Genomic DNA, 18660 nt, shown 5'->3' with positions numbered 1-18660 from the left:
CGTCGTCTCAGATGAGTTTGCTGCGTTTGAGAAGATGACCAGAGTGTGATTTGAAGCTTTCTCTTTGCCGCAACCCTCTTAATTTCCTCTCCTTTAGGTTCGTTTTTTTTTTTTTTAAAAGAACCATGGACGTTTAGGTTGAAGAAGGGGAGAAGACGGGAAGAAAATCAAGCTGAGAAGATGACCAGCAAGAATCCACGTGTCACTAAGAGATTCATGAAGAGAGTAAAAAAAATTCGCCACGTGGCGCTCAATGATATGGGCAAAGGATTGCCACGTGGCAGTGTGTGGATAGAAGTTTAAGGAGAGTAGACACTTATTATCTATGGTATGGATTAAGACAAAAAAGAAAAACTTTGGAAAAAAATATAGAAAAATAAAATTGATATGTAAAGTCAACAAGAAGACCGACCCGTAAAGAAGAATCGTCTTAGATGCATGGAATTATTTATTATTTGTCGTTTTGTCTCACATTTTTCGTACAATTATTCCCTAGACATTGCTTTTCCTAACTTTTAAATTTTCTTTCCTTCTTTAAAAAGGTTACGAAAATATTAATATTATTCTTTATTATTATTTTAATAAAAAAAATTATCAGATATTATTTTAATTAAATACTTCTCGTTGAAGTATGATCTATTTCCTTTTCCAAGTGTTTTTTCACATCAAACCTCAATCTAGTCTCACTTCACTCTTATATACACTCTGAAACAAACACAGCAAAGCAAGCAAACGCTATATTTTCAATTCCTTATTATTATTATCAAACAGAAAAAGAAAACAAATGAAAAATCTTTGGAAAAAATAAAGCAAAATTAAAAAGATTCGTCAAGTCAACAAGAAGACCGAGCCAAAGAACAGTCGTCGAAGATGCATGGAATTATTTATTGTTTTCTCACATTTGTCGTACAATTATTCCCAAGACATTACTTTCTAACAATTTTTACTTTCTAGTCTATCGAAGAAGTGTAAAATAATATTAATATTAATATTCTTTATTCCTTTTTATAATGAAATACTTCTCGCGGAAGTATTTCAGATTTTCGGTTTGCTTTTCCCATAAGTTCTAATGTATAAAGGGTCAAACCGAGTCTGAAGCACAGTCTAGTCTCACTTCACTCTTACAATCTGAAGCAAACTAAACACAACAAAGCGGACTCTTTATTTTCTCTCTTTTCTGTACGGAAATGGCGAGTCCGAGAGAGCACATCGAAGAGATTCGCCGGAAAAAGTTCTCGATCGGCGGAGAAGAGAACCCTCTGTCGGAGGATCTACACCAAGCCGTGAAAAATCTCTCTGCCGAGCTTTACGCGAAAGACGTCCATTTCTTGATGGAGCTGATTCAGGTGACGTTTCAGAGCCATGAAAACTAAACCTTTGCACACACACACCAAAATAAAAGTCGAGCCTTTGCGGTTGTTTTTCTCTTAGTTTGCTGCTTATGTATCTGTATACTGTATTGATGTTTGGGTGTTCAGTGCTGAGCTTTAATCTGACGATACTCTAAAAAAGAGTTGAATCACTTTTTTTATAAGCTTTGGTGGTTTCGCATATTTGTTTATGATCGTTTCGAGTTTTACTTTTTCTGTCCGTCGTTTCTTTTTTAGCAGCACTTTAGGAATGTTAAACTGAAAATTTCATGAACATCAGGGAGCTCAGTGTGAGTAGTTGTGTTGTTTTGTTTTGGGTAGAACGCGGAAGATAACGAGTACTCGGAGAGCGTTGATCCGTCGTTGGAGTTCGTCATAATTTCCAAAGACATCACCGCCACCGGAGCTCCGGCGACACTGCTCATCTTCAACAACGAGATCGGCTTCTCGCGCAAGAACATCGACTCCATTTGCAGCGTCGGACGGTCAACCAAGAAAGAAAACCGGAATAAGGGCTATATCGGAGAGAAAGGTAGTGCCATTGTAACGTTGTAGAATAGAATATAATATTCGCGTATGTATAATAAACGTTGTTGCTTGCTTGGTTTTATTATTGCAGGGATTGGTTTCAAAAGCGTGTTCCTGATAACCTCTACTCCGTACATATTCAGCAACGGATATCAGATCCGCTTCAACGAAGAGCCCTGCGATCACTGTGGTCTCGGCTACGTGGTCCCGGAGTGGGTCGAACAGAACCCGACTCTGTCCCAAATCAAGCAAATGTACGGCTCTTCTTCGACAACTCCGACGACAACGCTCGTTCTTCCCCTGAAGGCCGACAAAGTTAACGCGGTCACAAGTCAACTCTCGTCCATCCACCCACAGGTCCTCCTCTTCCTCTCGAAGATCAAACGCCTCTCTGTCCGGAGCGGCCTGAGCTCCGTCACTGAGGTGGCCATCATCAAGGAGACCGACTATGCTCAGCGCAAGAACATTGATGCCGAGTCCTTCACAATCCATCTCACCGCCGGCCCTGATTCCCCGTGCAGCTTCTACATGTGGCGGCAGAAATTCCCAGTGCCGGCGTCGTGCCGCGTCGATCGCCGTAGCGGCGTTGACATGTGGACCGTCGTGCTGGCCTTCCCGCTCGGTGATTCTTCCGCGGTCAAGAAGTCTCCGGGGATCTACGCGTTCCTTCCGACGGAGATGGTGACCGGATTCCCGTTTGTGATCCAGGCCGACTTTGTCCTGTCATCGTCCCGGGAGACCATCCTCCTCGACTGCCCCTGGAACCGGGGCATCCTGGGGCGGGTCCCGCACGCGTTCTCCGACGCCTTCAAGTCCCTGGTGACCGCAAACCCCGACGTCCCCCTCTCAACGCTCCCGGGGATTTTCTGGCACCTGCCCGTGGAGCCCTCGAGCTACCGGGAGCTCAACGCGGCAGTGAGGGACGGGATCCGGGCCCGCCTCGCCGACCAACACATCCTACCGAGCGAGCCCACGGCCGAGCAGAGGCTCTTCCACCGCCCGCGGGACGTCGGGAGGCTGCTCCCGGGCTTCTGGGCCGTTCTGGCCCGGGCCCGCCGAGATGGTGTCAGCCTCTCCTCCCTCTCCTCCCACGGCAAGTTTGTCCTCGCCGGCTGCTTCGACAGCGAAGACAATGACCGGTTCCTCAACTTTCTTGGAGTCGAGGCCGTGGACCACGAGTGGTACGGGAAGTGCATTCAGGGCTCCCGCATCGTTGATGGCCTCTCAGTGCCCGGCTACGTCGAGCTCCTTTCCTTCGCCGCCAGTCACTGGGGCGAGCTCAGCGCAACCAACCTCCGCAACATCCCACTTCTCAAGTACGAGGGTCTCTCTGGGAGGGTCTCGCTGACCAGTGTGGCCGGGTCGGCGCTGAGTCAGGACGGGTTGGTGTTCCTGTCTAGCAAGCCCAGGGAAGCTGAGTGGCTGATCGAGTGGAACCGGGAGCTGGGGTGCCCGGGGAGCCGGTTCTTCGTCCCCGAGGCCATTCAGGACGCGATACAGTCGAGCCTGAGTCGGGCTCTCCTCTTGCAGTGGCTCCAGAGCCACGCGAAGATCGACGTCGTAGATGTGTCTGACTACGCTGGCCTCCTCTGCGGGTCTCTCCGGGAGAGGAGGCTTCTCGTGTCCTACACCCACTTCCTCTACCACTCGACGGCGAACAAGAGGTTTCTGACGGAGGCCAGGGCGGATCATCTCTGCTCGCAGATGCCAGTGGTGGACAACTACGGCACCGTGGTGAGGTCAAGGAACGGAGTCCTGGTCCCGGCAAAGGGGAGCAAGTGGGCCGCGCTGGTCGGCTCCAACGCTTGGCGCGGCCTCGGCTATGTCGAGCTCAGCGAGGACTATCTCTCCCCGGCCAAACTTTCCTGCGAGAATGAGCTTGCCGGATTCCTCCGCGACAGAGCCAAGGCCGAGGACGTCCCAAGTATCCCCATCCCGGACTCGCGGATAGCTACCGCCGGATCGCCGCTCACAAGGCACAACGCTTTCCTCCTCCTCGACTGGATCCGGAGCCGCCGCGGGACCCAGTTGCCCAATCGCTTTGTGGAGAGCATCTCGGAGGGAAGCTGGCTGAGGATCACCGTGAAGGGGTGTACTAGTTTCAGGCCGCCGTGCGAGTCGTTCCTGCTGGGCTCATCGTCGCAGTCGTGGGCGAGCCTTCTGCAGAGCGGCTCGGTGCTCGTCGACATCCCTCTCATCGACCGCAGCTACTATGAGGGAATCACAATAGACAGCTACACGGCCGAGCTGAGAGCCGTCGGCGTGAAGTCCGAGTACTCCGAGGCCTGCGAGTTCATCGGAAACCGCCTCATGTCCCTGGCGGGTTCCGGAAACTTAACCAGAGAGAACGTGCTTTCGATCCTCGGGTTCATCGCCTTTCTTAGGAAGCAGTGTCTCTCCCCGAAAGAGTTCATCAACAGCGTCAAGGGCGGAAAGTGGCTGAGGACTTGCTTGGGAGACAAGTCGCCACAGGAGGCAGTCTGGTACGACGACACCTGGCGAGTCGCGTTGGAAATCAGCGACATCCCGTTCGTGGACATAGATCACTATGGAACAAGCGACATTAGCCGCTACAAAGAGGAGCTCGAGTTGCTCGGCGTGGCCGGTTCTTTCACTGCAGGGCACTACCAGTTCATGGCCGACCGCCTGAAGCCGTCTCGAAACCTAGCTTCCCTCTCCAGCCAAGCCCTTGTCACGCTGTTGATGTGCATGTATCTCGAGACCTCGTCCGAGAAAGTAGTCCGAGCCTTGACCGGAACTCCGTGCTTGAAGACCAGCTCCGGCTACAGTTGTCCCCACGGATCCGTGCTTTGCGAACCGACCTGGGCTTGTCTTCTGCAGATCTTCGATGCAATCCCGTTGGTCGATTCGACCTACTATGGCTCTCAAATCTTCAATTTAAAACCCCAGCTGAAACAGATCGGAGTGGTGGTCGATTTCGAGCACGCCGTGAAGGAATTCATTGGGTATTTTAAAGAAAGTGCGTCGTCGAGATTGGTGTCGAAAGAAAAAGTCATGTCGTTGCTCTCAGCTTACCGGAAATTTCACGAAGCCGACACCGCTCTTGTCGTCCCTTCCGATCTCAAGGACTGCTTGCGCGAGCAGAAGTGGCTGCGCACCCGCCACTGCGACTATCTCCGGTCCCCGAAGGAGTGCATTCTCTACAGCTCCGATTGGGAGGCTATATCGCCCATCGCAAGCCTTCCTTTCATCGACGACACCGACAGTTGGTATGGTAAAAGCGTCCATGCCTACAGAAAAGAGCTGAAGAGCATGGGAGCGGTGGTCGACTTTAAGGCAGCAGCCGGAGCCAAGCTTGTGGCAAATGGTCTCCTTAACTTCCGCGACGTTGAGTCCGTGAGCCGCGAAACCGCGCTCGCCTTGCTTGACTGCGTTCAGATCTTATCGACGGAGAAGGACTACAATTTTCCCGATGATTTCTCTAAAAAGCTCTCTCAGCCATGGATGAAGACCTACCTCGGCTACAGGCCTCCTCAAGATTGCTTACTCTTTGATCCGAAGTTCGCCGACTCGGGTCTGAAGAAGACGGATGGGCCATTCATCGACGAAGAGTTTTATGGTCCAAAACTCGCTGACTACAGAGGAGTTCTTGCCTCGATCGGGGTCATAGTCGTGGCCGAGAAAGGATCTCCCCTAATCGCCGCTGAGCTCGGATCCCAGAGTGAGTTTTCAAAGATATTAAGGTTGTATGACTACTTGGAAATGTACAACTGGGAGCCTAAAAGTGACACCGATAAGAACATTTGGATCCCCACCGGGAGTCACACTGGGAAATGGGTAAGTCCAGGAGATTGCGTGGTTCATGATAACTCTGGTCTCTTTGGTTCACAGTTGACCGTACTGGACAAGCACTATAAGACAAACCTCTTGTTTTTCTCAAGCACTTTCAAAGTCAAGCTCAGTCCTGACACCGAAGACTATTGCCGGCTATGGAGGACTTGGGAGGAATCAGGCCGGAGTTTGTCTAACAAAGAGTGTTGCAAGTTCTGGGGCTACATTGCAAAACACTGCTCCTTGAAAACAGAGAAGAATAATCTGCCGGAGAAGTTTGTCAAAGTTCCGGTGATGCCGCGCGGTGGTGGTTCAAACGGAATCTCGCTGGCGGCGAAGTGCAACGTGTTCATCGCCGACGATCTTCAGCTGAAGAGCCTCTTTGACCGGTCTTCCTCGCTCCCCATCTTCGTCTGGTATCCTCAGCCAGCCTCCTCAGCTCTCTCACGGACCAACCTGCTCAAGGTTTTTGAGCAGCTCGGCGTCCGAACTATATCTGAGTCAGTCCGGAGAGAAGAAGAGTTGTCCGTGGAGAACAACCGGAGGGAAATTCCAAGCTCCAACTTGATCGGGAGAGTCCTGGTGAAGCTCGTACTCGGATTCCTTGCCGTGACATTGGAAGCAGAGGAGCGGCACCGCACCGTCGGAGATCTCTTGAGGCTGAGCGTGGTGGAGACGGAGGATCCGATCGAGGTGGGTTACAATCTGAGTCTGTCCTCCGGCGAGAGTGTGAGGGTGCGGGCGAGGCGGAGTGTGAGGTGGGAGAGAGAGAGCTCGACGATCTTGACGCAGAGGATGAAGGAGGGAGAGGGGTCTAAGTGCCACGTCATCGAGAGAGCGACGTACTTCTCAGAGGTGGTGTCGGAGGGACTTCTGTGGGAGAACGGAGAGCGCATTCACGAGCTCGCCGAGCTTCTGAAGATGGCGTTTCTGTTGGACTTTGACGAAGCAGCGGTCGGCTTCCTGATGAAGTCCAAGAACTTACAGATATATGACGAGGACGACAAGTTCTTGGCGTCTGCTTTTCCCTCGCATCAATAGAACAGCCTTTTTTACTATTCTTACGAAAGTGTGTAATACTTGCTAATAGCTAGCTACCGTGGGTTCTTAAACTGTTTCCTCGTCTCTAAGACTGTGTGTGTGTGTGTGTGTGTGTATGTATATATATGTGCGTGTGTGTTGCAGTATTCAATATCCCAACTACTCGGACTGATCCTTGACTTGTCTTACCATTCTTAACGAAGTGCAGTAGATTACATAACTCGACTATATATCATCAACACTCGACAGTTATAACACTTGCCAAATAAACTACCCATTCGGTGGACTTCTGAGCCCAATTTAAGCTGCTTTGTTACCGCCCGAAGCGCAAGGGAGGAGTGAATTACAGAGAACCACGAGCGACTACTACACATTAAACCGTGGTAATGAGTGATTATTATAGAATCCAACACCTGCCAGTCGACACAAAGAAATGCCCAATGGAGATCAATGAGGTTTGGCACACAAGTGATTCGAGCCATCCCATTTCCGTGGAGGGACAAAGCAGTCTTATAAGATATCAAAAATCACAAAATTGTTTTACTATTTTGGATCAAAATTATAGTACAACACAATTTGAGTACGGTTTTACCCCCATGTACAGACTAACATAAAATCAAAATTTATAATTAAAAAAAATTCAAAACTTGGCTTCTCTTTCTCCTTAACCTAATTCATTTTATCGATTAGCTCGTTGATTTTATCCTCTCGGTTTCCAGATTCTCCTCCTTGCTCATATGTCTTCTTCAGTCCTTTTAACCCTTCTACTGGCTTGTTCAGCATAAACGGCCACAAAAATCGAGTGACCTCCTTAAAATGTGGACCAACATTTGCAACTTCGTGGACAATATCTTCAATGCAGAGAATTCCATGCTTCCCAAGTTCCTGCAAAGTTTGTAAATGCTGTAAAAGACTTGACATGTATTGAAAAAATGTATTGCTTCTGTTGAAAATGAATACGATATTTTAGATTTGATGCTCTAGAGTCTAGTACCTGCTCGATAATGTTGTTGTCGGTTAGAGGTACCTTCTTCTTATCTATGTTTGCATAACCTTTCTTGAAAATCAGTTCCTTGATATTCTTGAGATTCGGATATCTATGACACCAAAAAACCCATCAAGATTATTATATATCATCTGCCTCAGCTGTTCTACCTCTCAAGACAAAAGTGGGTCATTTAACAATAACAAAAAAATGTAAGCCAATTACATTGGAGCACATCCCCATTGGTATTCACCAGGGAAGACTCAAGCAGAGAGGATTCTAAATTTTCTATACGCACAGATAAAATCCTAGAAACCATTATTCCAAAGGAAATTTGACTCCAGGAAGAACTTTGTGCGAAACTTCAAATCCTTAAAGATCCATCAACATTTCCGACTAGAAGTCTATCTAAATTATTGAATATAGTAAGTTTCATTCTAATATAAGTAGATTCAGCATGCTGATTTTCCCATGCACTATATTGACAAATGAATCATTTCTTTAAATGCAAAAGATTTCATATGGCTTACCCGTAAGTCACATACGGCTCAGCCTTTTGAAGCTTCTCAAGTACCGACGCATTCACTTTCACAAAGACACCGCTAAAGACTTTCCTCAATCGCAGGTCGTACAACGTCTTCCTTACTACTGGATGCATGTCATTTGTTCTGAAGAATATTAAAAACCGCAATTTCAGAAATGAAAAATATTCTTATCTGGTACAACATACTGTAATTATATAATACATATACAGATATATTATTACCCTTGGACGCGGACAATGAAGAGGAGTTTCGACTTCCCGGTGGATGACTCTGGCCTCTTTCTCTTCATCCTAGTCTTCATACGGAGGAAATCTGCCTCCTGAAATACAGAATAACAAAACATTAAAGCTAAACAACAGTAAGCTTGTCACTAAACTTGACAAACTGTGATGGTAAAGATAAAGCGAATCTTTATGCTTAAATAGCAATTGACATCATGCCTCCGAACCAACCTTCTCCAAATACATCCAGGACTTCAACTCAAATTACACACGGTTCTTATTCTTGGACAGATAATAGTCATCAATTCAGCTATCTCAAATATATAACCCATAATCTAACTAGTCAAATATAGAAAAGCATTTCGAAAATAAAAAAGAATGAATATTTTTCGTTACCCTGTAACGGAACTCCTTGACGAATTCCTCGGGCTTTTTGATAAACTCGGTCTTATTTTTCTTGCTAGTGGCAGCAAATTTTCTCTGCTCTAATTGCGCTTTCCTTCTCAGAGCCGTCTCCTCATTGACTTTCCGTTTCTTCAAGATCGTCTCCGGGATGTAAGCCAGCGGCTTTGCTACGTCCGCCATTGTTGCCTGCAAACCAATTGATCATCCAAGAATGAGAATAATTATCCAGGAAGAACTGTGCGCCAAGTATCAATGCCTGAACACAAACGAGATATTGATGAAAATAAAATTACTGGGATACTTGGGTTTTCGACTGCTGACAGATGGAGAAAAATCTGGGCGTCGCCTCGTATTTGATCTAAAACCCTAAATCTGCAATTTACCAGTTATATACAAGACAAAATTGAATATTAACTTTGTATTTGGGCTTATTGCAAAGAAAATTATTTATGGGTCTTTGCTTATCGCTAGCCCACTTTCGTCCCTGGCAAATGGGATTATTCCTATTCTATGACTCCCACAATAATTTTGGACCATAATCCAATAAGTCCAATTTATTCCTAAAATATGACTACATGAATTGAGCTATTACAATTATATCCTTTCAATTTAGTTTCTCTTTATAAGAAAATTAAAACATTTTTCTTTTAATTTTATTACCTATATCAATTAATTTGATTTGGAATTAAAATTTGAAACCGTCCAAAATATTTTCTTTTCTTCTTCTGCGTTTTTTTTCTTCTTCTTCTTCGTCCAAAAAGAAACCCTATACAAACCCACTGAAACTAGTTGTCTCTCTCTCTCTCTCTCTCTCCATATCGCTCACCATCTCTCTCCATTTCGCTCTCTCTCACCGAAACCCTAAACAAACCCACCGACACCTCTCTCTCACTCCAGTTCATCTTCTACATTTCTTCGGCCGAAACCCACCACGCCTCTCACCCAGACCTCACCGAAACCACCGCGCCTCTCTCGCTCTCTCTTTCTCTCTCCAGTTCTTCTCCATTTCTTCGGCAAAAACCACCGAAATGACGAACACCCAGACCCCTAACGACGAACACCAAGACCAAAACCCTAAAACCATACCCATTTTGGCCGAAACTCAAACCCAAATACCCGACCCAAACTCAAACACGAAGAAGAAATCCCCCGCCAAGAAACCTCGCGTTTCCCATCCCTCGCCTGAGAAATCTCCCCCGGTGGTGCGTAGAAGTCCTCGCGTTTTCCATCCCTCGCCTGAGAAATCTCCTCCGAGCGTGGCGAAGAAGAATCCGAGCGCTGCGAAGAAGAAGCCAAGTGTTGCAAAGAAGAAGAGGAAGACGACCATCTCAAAGTTGCCGAAGTCTCCGGCCAAGCGACCAAAAATAGATACCAATGTGGTATCCGAAGATGATTCCTTTGCCGATTTCGTCATAAAAAAACCATCCTCTAAGCCCAGAATCACAAAGTCGTCCAATAAAAATCAAAAGGTTAGAGATTATTTTTTATGTTGATTATAGTGTTGATGTTGATTATAGTTTTATGTTGTTGAAGAAAAACCCAAATGTGAGATGTTAATTATAGTTTTAATCCGTTGACGTTGATGTTAGTTCTAACTCTTGGCGCCCAAATGTGTGTTTTTATACAATGTTGTTGTTTCTCATGTGTTTGGTGTTGCCGGGGTCGTTGACATTAGCTGGTTTATTGACATTGATGTCAATAAACCGTCTGTTTTATTGACATTGATGTCAATAAACTGTCTGATTTATTGACATTTATGTGAATAAACCGTCTGTTTTATTTACATTGATGTCAATAAACTGGAAGGTTTGACATTGGTACTTCAACGATATCATGTTCTAAGTAATGTTTTTTTTCATTTAGGGATGGAGCAGAGTCTTGGACGATGACCAAATTGCCGGGGTTACGTTCAACTTTTTGGGCGGTATTCAAAAGTTCAATGAGGTCATGAAGAAATCAATGTCCGAGGAAGAGACCAATATATTCAGGCAGTCTTGTTTTGGGCATTTCCTTGACGTCCCCGAGATAGCCAATTCTTCGGCGATAGTCAATCATATTATCTCGCGGGCTGGACAATACAAGGACTCATCTTCTGATGCTTTGTTTTTTGAAATTGGCGGTGAACCTCGGTCATTCAGTAAGGAGAATTTTGCGGAGATCACCGGCTTACGGTTTGTTGACGACTACACTAAATGTTCTTATTCGGAAGTTGTCAAGGATGGTCTCTACGAAACTGCCTTCCATAAGGGTGCCTTAAATAAGAGGGACGTCGTGCAGTCCTTGGTCTCTGAGAGCGAAGAATGGCAGACTGAGAAGAAGGCGAAGTTTAAAATACTATATTTTTTGCTGAACGTGCTCATCCCCGACAACACGAATTGTTTGGTAATCATAGTAATTATGAGTATTGCATTTTGATAAACCTTTTTGTATGTCTAACTTGATAGTGTTTTGTTTAGGTACCGAACATGAACTATGTCAAGTTGGTGGATAACTTGGACGAGTTCAACCGATACCCGTGGGGAAATGTGGCTTGGAATTTCCTCCATGAAAAGATTACAACATTCATTGAGAAGTCAAGGTCGAGGGACACAGGTAAAGTGAGACTGCCAGGTTTCTTTTTGCCTCTTCAAATTTGGGCATTCGAGTCTTTTCCCATCCTCTCGGAGCAAAAAATTTGCCACAAAGTCTCCGACACGGTCATTCCTCTCATGCTCCGATGGAAATCTACATTTAAGGTTTCTGCGCTAAAGATGCGAGAAATCGATTTCTCAAGCTCGCAGGTAAATCTAGTAACATGTCCTTTGATTAATGTATCACCATTGTTTATTCATCATGTTCTTGAATTCATGTACCAGATTGTTTACACTCCACTTCGCTCATCCACTGTGGCGGCGAAAGGAAGAGTTGTCAAAAGTCATGAAAAAAAATCAATGAAATCCACTGTGGCGGCGAAAGAAGCCTCGAAGGTGCCACCGACGAGTACTGACCAGACGAGTACTGACAAGCATTCCCAGGTAAATATCACACGACTTTTGACTATATTCATGTCAATAAAAACTTGTGTTTATGACATTCATGTCAATAAACAACCAATGTTTATTGACATTCATGTCAATAAAAACCTGTAATTATTGACATGAATGTCAATAAAAACCTGTGTTTATTGACATGAATGTCAATAATTACAGGTTTTTATTGACATGAATGTCAATAAACACTGGTTGTTTATTGACATGAATGTCAATAATGTCAATAAAGACATGTTTTTATTGACGTGAATGTCAATAAACACAGGTTGTTATTGACATGAATGTCAATAAGAACCTGTGTTTATTGACATGAATGTCAAATAAAATTTGTGTATATTGAAATGTTTTTTCATTCTATTAGGAGCGGTTGCATGCTTTGGAGAATCAAATGGCTAGTGTAAAGTCTGATTTGAAGGACATATATGGCAAAATTGACGAGTTAAGCCAATATGTCAAGGGCCTTGATGAAAAGATCCAATTGATCTTTCCAAAGAATAAGGACCCACGAGATTATGACGAGAGAGGACCAACAACACATGATGACGAGAAAGGAGAGACACATGAAGAAGAGAAAGAAAGAGAGCAAGAAGATGATGACACTCAAGCCAGCGATGGAGATAGGGAGAACAAAGAGAAGCGGGTATACGGAGAGAACGACATTTTTACTCAATCTCAGGTAGTCATTTTTACTCAACATTCCAAATTTATTTATTTATTAATTTATTTATGTTTGTTTATTCAATTCCAGGTAGTTGTTTATGGAGAATGGGGTTTTTTGAACCATACTTCACAAGAACTGAGAGATATGGAAGTGGAAGAAGAGGCCGGCATGTACGATGACGATGTAGTTGTTACCCAGGATATTGTAGACCGGGTCAAAGAGCAAGCTATCATCATTTCCGATTCGCCGGAAAAACATCGGATCCGGAGGCCCCCGGCAACATACACTCCTACACCGAAGTCACGGCCATATGTTCTTTTCACCACCGGCCCGAAGAAAATGCCCTCTCCTTATCCACTCTCGGATCCAACGGCACCGCCTTCCGTTGATGATGTTGATGTGATGACCAAGTGGTTGGAAGTTGGTCTAAAACCCGGATACAAGAAGACAAATGTCAAGATTAAATACAATGACTTTGAAGAGTCGTTGTCTCCATCTTGGGACTTCCGGGACGTATGCATTAGCTCAAAGACATGGTTTTACACCTTGTGGACGGCAGATGAATGGCTGACCGATGAGGTACCATAATTCATGTGAATAAGTCATAAGATTTATTTATGAGCATATCAATAAAAGAAGTGTTTATTGACATGAAATCTGATTTATTTCTATTCATGTCAATAAATAATCTGATTTATATCTATTCATGTCAATAAATCATCTGAGTTCTATTTGATTGCAGCACATGAGTGTACTATTCTACTACCTTAGGAAGAAGAGGAAGTACACGGAAGTCAGCCATGCATACACGACCACCAACACGCATTTCACCAAATATGTCGAAGAACTACACAACGAATGGAAATCTTGTGAGAATCCCGACAAGTTTGACTGGTCCAAGCAATCAACTGCGCAGAAGATCGTTTTAGGGATGAAATCAGCAGGGAATTGCGTTTGTCCATGGGTAGATGTGGGTATTATTTACGTCCCGTTTCACTCAAAGGATCATTGGATTCTTTTGGTTATCTCCCTCCCCGCCAAGTCAATCACTGTTTATGACTCATTGAGCTATCGAAAGGGAACGAGAGATAGTATAGCCGGTTTGGCTGAATTCCTTCCCATCATGCTAGGCTCAATTGGTGCGTTTGGAAGCTTAAAAATTGAGGATCAGACTTCTGAGCCATTCAAAATTATATTCGCCGATGATATGCCTCAACAACATAACGGGTAGGGATTGTAAATGTCTACTTTTACATAGTAATTATATTTTTAAATTTAATATTGTGTATTATGTTGACAGCGGAGACTGCGGGATGTTTGTCATTAAGACCGCAGAGTTCTTGATGCACGGGCTTCCATTGACGGATTTGAAGCAAGATGACATGGTCATGTACCGTCAAAAGCTAGTGATCGATCTTTATAGGCACGGCAGTTTGAAGCAAGAGAATAGATGCATGTCCGACATTGATGTATGATGTGTTGTATTAGCTGACATTGATATGTATGTTTTTATTTTGCTATCCCACAACTATGATATTAGGTAGGATTTGACTGAACAGGTATGGTAGTTACATGTGGGTAACCTTTTGTATGTTGTATTATGAGAAGTGTTCAGGTACACTATTTAATGTCTGAACAGGTATGGTAGTTACATGTGGGTATGTTATTTTGATATTTACTGAGGTTTATTGAGATCATATTTACTGATGTGTTTAGGTATGGTAGTTATTGAGATCATTGTCTATAAAAATTATTATTTATTGACAGGTTTTATTGACAATAAAACTGAGGTTTTATTGACATCATTGTCAATAAAACTGAGGATTTATTGACATCATTGTCAATAAAACTGAGGATTTATTGACATCATTGTCAATAAAACTGTTGGTTTTAAGAGAAGTAGAAGAATTTCATATTCACAAAAGACGACATCCATAATTATAAACTATTAGATCATATTCAGAATTACAAAATGGTTACAACATTAAATTAAAACTTATTCAACGACTGCTTCTCTGAGACAAAGGAACGGGATCATCACATGTCTTTCTATTGTGTCCTTCTTTGCCGCACCTGCTACATTTACGCCCACTAGGCACTTCACCTTGGGATAGTATCCTTCTCTTCTTAGGTCTACCTGCCGGACGGCTGTTGAAGTGAGGAGGAAGTAATTTGAATTGTTTAACTTCAACAGGAATGTCCCATGCTTTAGCACTGCCATGGGGGTGGATGACACCTAAATAACACCCTTTCCAGTACTCGGTGGTATAATAGGCAGAACAAAAGTCCACAGGTGGAAGGTTACGAATATGACATGCCGCAATCGCATGAGCGCATACAAAACTATCTGTTTGAAATTCTAAACATGAGCATGTTTTATGCTGCAAATTCACAGCCCATCTCTCTCCATCTTTATCTAAAACCTCAAACTCGAAAACAGAAGAAGGTCTCACCTACAATGAACAAGTATTTATTGTCAATAAAAAGTCACAGTGAGTTATTGAAACATAATTAATTCCTGTTCTTTTTTTATTTATATTAATGTCAATAAACATTGGAACTTATTTGTATTAATGTCAATAAAAAGTCACAGTGAGTTATTGAAAAATAATTAATTCCTGTTCTTTTTTTATTTATATTAATGTCAATAAATCTTGGAACTTATTTATATTAATGTCAATAAAAAGTCACAGTGAGTTATTGAAACATAATTAATTCCTGTTCTTTTTTTATTTATATTAATGTCAATAAATCTTGGAACTTATTTATATTAATGTCAATAAAAAGTCACAGTGAGTTATTGAAACATAATTAATTAATGGGATTCCTGTTCTTTTTTTTAGAAAGAGCATATTACATTAGTATAGATCTTACCAGCATTAAAGTAGAAAGAGCATGAGAGTCATCCATTCGCTTTTGAAATTTTGGAGTGAGCACCTTCGTTGAAGCCGTTGCTAATTCTCTTCGGTCGTAGAACCACTTTTGCATTCTCTCTCTCAACCAATCAATCAACTTCGAAATTGGAAAATCTCTAGCTTTGGAGTCCATTGCATTCATAGACTCGGCATTGTTTGAGGTCATGATTGAGTACCTTGTATTGGTAATGTAGCAACGAGCCCATTTTTCATGTCTCACTTCATTCTCAAGGTATTGTCGAATTTCAATATTTTCCCGGTCGATCATGCGCATATACTTTTCAAATTCCATACGAGTATATGCCTTTGCTGCACCATAAAACTTCCAGTTGAAACTCTTGGTGAGACCCTTGAAATTGTTCTTCACGTTTCCAAGAAGATGATGCGCGCAATACCCATGTCCCGAATTTGGAAAAACCTTTGCCACAGCGTTACATATTCCATTGTTCCTGTCAGATACAATGACTTGACGTGGCCTCTCCCCTATCGCTGCCTTTAACGTGCTCAAAAAATTCAACCATGACTCATTCGATTCAGAGTCTCCAACACCGAAGGCGAGGGGAAAACATTGTTCATTTGCATCCATCGCTACCGCTGTAAACAAAGTTCCACGATGATAGTTCTTCAAGAACGTAGCGTCGATAATGATGATAGGCCGACAAAACTTCCATCCTCTTATGAAGGGACTAAGAGACATAAAAAAATTTATAAATCTGTGTTCACGGTCAGCAGTAAGCTCCAGAACAGACCCTGGATTTATTGTCTCAATCATATACTTTAAGGTGGGCAGAAATGCGTACGACTCAGTGTCAGTTCCGTATAACAACCCAAGGGCCTTTTCTTTTGCTCTCCAAGCCTTCTTATACGTCATACGAACTCCATAATCTGTCTCCATGTAACCAAGGATTTCTTTCGGTTTACAATTCATTTGTCGAGGATCTACAAACTTGTGTTTCACAACATCTCCTGTGAATAGCGCCGTGGCTTTTGGATTCTTTCTAGACTCTACGGAACATGTATGCTCAGAATCAAACCTATATTAAGAATAAATGAATGTCAGTTGATAGATCACAAACCTATAACATAGATTGTTAATAAATCACAGTATTTATTTACATTGAAGTCAATAAATCGCAGTGTTTATTGACATTGAAGTCAATAAATCACAGTGTTTATTGATATCAAAGTCAATAAATCACAGTATTTGTTGAATTTAATGTCAATAAATACTGTGCATTAAGGTTCGTGAATATAACTAAATAATGATGTAAAAAAGAGAAAGATAGGGAGAAACACATACCTCCTAATCTGAAAAACCTCGGTCTCCCTTAATCTAACCGCACGAATTGCCCACACACAATTGTCACCCGGGCAAACGACGTGGAGATACTTCTTACAAGAACTCTTTGTCGTGAATGCAAAGTGGTTACTTATCGCATACATGTTCAAATGCTTCTTCAAGGCCTGTTTGGTAGCGTATAGAGCTCCTAGCTCGACTCTGATAGGCGAGTTCAAATCCATCACTTCATTCTCCCCAATGTGCTCACGACCAATCCTGGACGGTTTGGTAGGGGGCTGTGGAGGTCGTTGTGTCGAGGGAGTGGGTTGAGAGGGTCCTTGTGTAGATGAATGAGGTTGTGGAGATGGTTTATGTGTCGGTGGAGTTGGCTGTGACGGTCTCTGTGGCGGGGAAGGGGGCTGTGATGCCAACGCACGCGGCTGTTCAAATGTGTATTCTTCCAATCCAATTGTGGACGGAGATGCAAACTCTTCAAATCGAGACTCCCCCTTCATTGGACTTAATTCTAGGCGAGACGAGGACGGCTGATTTGCTGCCTCATCGGGCGTTAGCTTAACTATCTCAATAACAAGATGATAATTTGACATGGAAAGGTCTCGGCTCCTCAAATACAAGTAACTTTTGACGTGGCTATCGTTTGTAATCTTTATTGGCAATGCCGAAAATGGTGTCTCATATTTGACCACAATGGAATGAGTGGACGGTAAGAGCCCCATCTCAGCGTACAAGGCGTCCATGAGATGGTGGTATTCAAAACCATCCGAAAGCACAAGTACAAACGATGCACCCTCCTTGTATACACATGGTTTCACCCATGTACCACTATGCTTGACATACACTAAAATATCACCCATTACTGCATAAAAGAGTGTAATCGGGATGTTAATTTCATATTTTAAACGTTTAAAATTCCTTTATAAATATTTAAAATCATAACAAAAAAAATTAAAAAACTGTGAAGATTTATTGACATTGATGTCAATAAAAATGTATTTTTATTGACATTGATGTCAATAAATCTTCAAAGGATTTTCCCAGAACCGTTGAAGATTTATTGACATTAATGTCAATAAAAATGCAACAATGTCAATAAATCTTCAACGATTCTCAGAAATTTTAAGAAATTTTTCCAGATTTTCCAACCTTCGAAGAATCGTTCTTTCATTGTTTTTTTAACTTCAAAGACCACAAAAACTCTTTTTTTTCATGAAAACCATTAAACCCTAATCAAAGTGACGAACTTTTTTCATGATGAAGCTTTTCCATAATCAAAGTGACGAACTTTTTCCAGATTTTCCAACCTTCGAAGAATCGTTCTTTCATTGTTTTTTTAACTTCAAAGACCACAAAAACTCTTTTTTTTCATGAAAACCATTAAACCCTAATCAAAGTGACGAACTTTTTTCATGATGAAGCTTTTCCATAATCAAAGTGACGAACTTTTTCCAGATTTTCCAACCTTCGAAGAATCGTTCTTTCATTGTTTTTTTAACTTCAAAGACCACAAAAACTCTTTTTTTTCATGAAAACCATTAAACCCTAATCAAAGTGACGAACTTTTTTCATGATGAAGCTTTTCCATAATCAAAGTGACGAACTTTTTTCATGATGAAGCTTTTCCATACCTTTTTTCCACGAGCATGAAGCCAGTGGAAAACGAGTTCAAGATGAGAGCAGAGAGAGAAACGAGATGAGAGACACGGGTTGATAGAGAGAGACGAACATGAAAACAGAGGAAGACAGAGTACACACGCGAGAGAGAGAGGAAGAGAGAGAGAAGTCTGACTAAAATAAAAAGTAATCTCATTTGTAACAGAAGTCAAATACTCCAATAAAATAAAAATAAAACAAAGTGGGGTTATTTTTGT

General features: G+C 42.8%; 4 protein-coding genes across 5 annotated transcripts; 2 read left to right on the top strand and 2 right to left on the bottom strand.

Annotated features, from left to right (window-relative positions):
- Positions 1-1029: 1029 nt before the first annotated feature.
- Positions 1030-7171, top strand: LOC149380656 (uncharacterized). The gene is made up of 3 exons (XM_089601915.1): positions 1030-1346; positions 1692-1902; positions 1990-7171. Exons 1-3 carry the CDS (start codon positions 1188-1190, stop codon positions 6729-6731), a joined length of 5112 nt encoding a protein of 1703 aa, XP_089458041.1. The 5' UTR covers positions 1030-1187; the 3' UTR covers positions 6732-7171.
- Positions 7172-7203: 32 nt separating this feature from the next.
- Positions 7204-9286, bottom strand: LOC149380655 (large ribosomal subunit protein uL30z-like). 2 transcript variants are annotated; one of them, XM_089601916.1, is made up of 6 exons: positions 9181-9286; positions 8879-9073; positions 8483-8580; positions 8247-8384; positions 7726-7828; positions 7204-7616 (listed from the first exon to the last, which is right to left on the bottom strand). In XM_089601916.1, exons 2-6 carry the CDS (start codon positions 9065-9067, stop codon positions 7401-7403), a joined length of 744 nt encoding a protein of 247 aa, XP_089458042.1. In that variant the 5' UTR covers positions 9068-9073; positions 9181-9286; the 3' UTR covers positions 7204-7400. The 2 variants fall into 2 exon arrangements, with proteins under 2 accessions (XP_089458042.1, XP_089458043.1); XM_089601917.1 differs by having other exon boundaries at positions 9189-9273.
- A 629-nt stretch (positions 9287-9915) lies between these two features.
- On the top strand, positions 9916-14255 carry LOC149380654 (uncharacterized). Its single transcript, XM_089630449.1, has 8 exons — positions 9916-10356; positions 10751-11269; positions 11344-11667; positions 11743-11901; positions 12278-12592; positions 12665-13156; positions 13320-13804; positions 13878-14255. Exons 1-8 carry the CDS (start codon positions 9916-9918, stop codon positions 14050-14052), a joined length of 2910 nt encoding a protein of 969 aa, XP_089486575.1. The 3' UTR covers positions 14053-14255.
- Positions 14256-14535: 280 nt separating this feature from the next.
- LOC149380653 (protein FAR-RED IMPAIRED RESPONSE 1-like) lies at positions 14536-17646 on the bottom strand. The gene is made up of 3 exons (XM_089630448.1): positions 16793-17646; positions 15452-16526; positions 14536-15030 (listed from the first exon to the last, which is right to left on the bottom strand). The coding sequence occupies exons 1-3, from the start codon at positions 17644-17646 to the stop codon at positions 14578-14580; spliced, it is 2382 nt and encodes a 793-aa protein (XP_089486574.1). The 3' UTR covers positions 14536-14577.
- Positions 17647-18660: the final 1014 nt, after the last annotated feature.

Source organism: Urtica dioica, chromosome 11 (assembly GCF_054948205.1).
Source record: "Urtica dioica subsp. dioica isolate 48M chromosome 11, U.dioica_male_clone48M_v1_H2, whole genome shotgun sequence".
Lineage (NCBI taxonomy): Eukaryota > Viridiplantae > Streptophyta > Magnoliopsida > Rosales > Urticaceae > Urtica > Urtica dioica.
The sequence above is the reverse complement of the archived record's forward strand: the minus strand, read 5'-3'. Positions and strand labels throughout refer to the sequence as shown.

Coding starts and splice junctions, on each gene's coding strand:
- LOC149380656 (XM_089601915.1), top strand. CDS start 1,188: ATGGCGAGTCCGAGAGAGCACATCGAAGAGATTCGCCGGAAAAAGTTC. Junction 1,347..1,691: donor TCTTGATGGAGCTGATTCAG/GTGACGTTTCAG, acceptor TGTTTTGGGTAG/AACGCGGAAGATAACGAGTA. Junction 1,903..1,989: donor GGGCTATATCGGAGAGAAAG/GTAGTGCCATTG, acceptor TTATTATTGCAG/GGATTGGTTTCAAAAGCGTG.
- LOC149380655 (XM_089601916.1), bottom strand. CDS start 9,067: ATGGCGGACGTAGCAAAGCCGCTGGCTTACATCCCGGAGACGATCTTG. Junction 7,829..8,246: donor GAGCCGTATGTGACTTACGG/GTAAGCCATATG, acceptor TTGGTGTCATAG/ATATCCGAATCTCAAGAATA. Junction 7,617..7,725: donor ACAACAACATTATCGAGCAG/GTACTAGACTCT, acceptor CAAACTTTGCAG/GAACTTGGGAAGCATGGAAT.
- LOC149380654 (XM_089630449.1), top strand. CDS start 9,916: ATGACGAACACCCAGACCCCTAACGACGAACACCAAGACCAAAACCCT. Junction 11,270..11,343: donor CCGACAACACGAATTGTTTG/GTAATCATAGTA, acceptor TGTTTTGTTTAG/GTACCGAACATGAACTATGT. Junction 12,593..12,664: donor ACATTTTTACTCAATCTCAG/GTAGTCATTTTT, acceptor ATTCAATTCCAG/GTAGTTGTTTATGGAGAATG.
- LOC149380653 (XM_089630448.1), bottom strand. CDS start 17,646: ATGGGTGATATTTTAGTGTATGTCAAGCATAGTGGTACATGGGTGAAA. Junction 16,527..16,792: donor GAGGTTTTTCAGATTAGGAG/GTATGTGTTTCT, acceptor TTCTTAATATAG/GTTTGATTCTGAGCATACAT. Junction 15,031..15,451: donor CTCTTTCTACTTTAATGCTG/GTAAGATCTATA, acceptor TGTTCATTGTAG/GTGAGACCTTCTTCTGTTTT.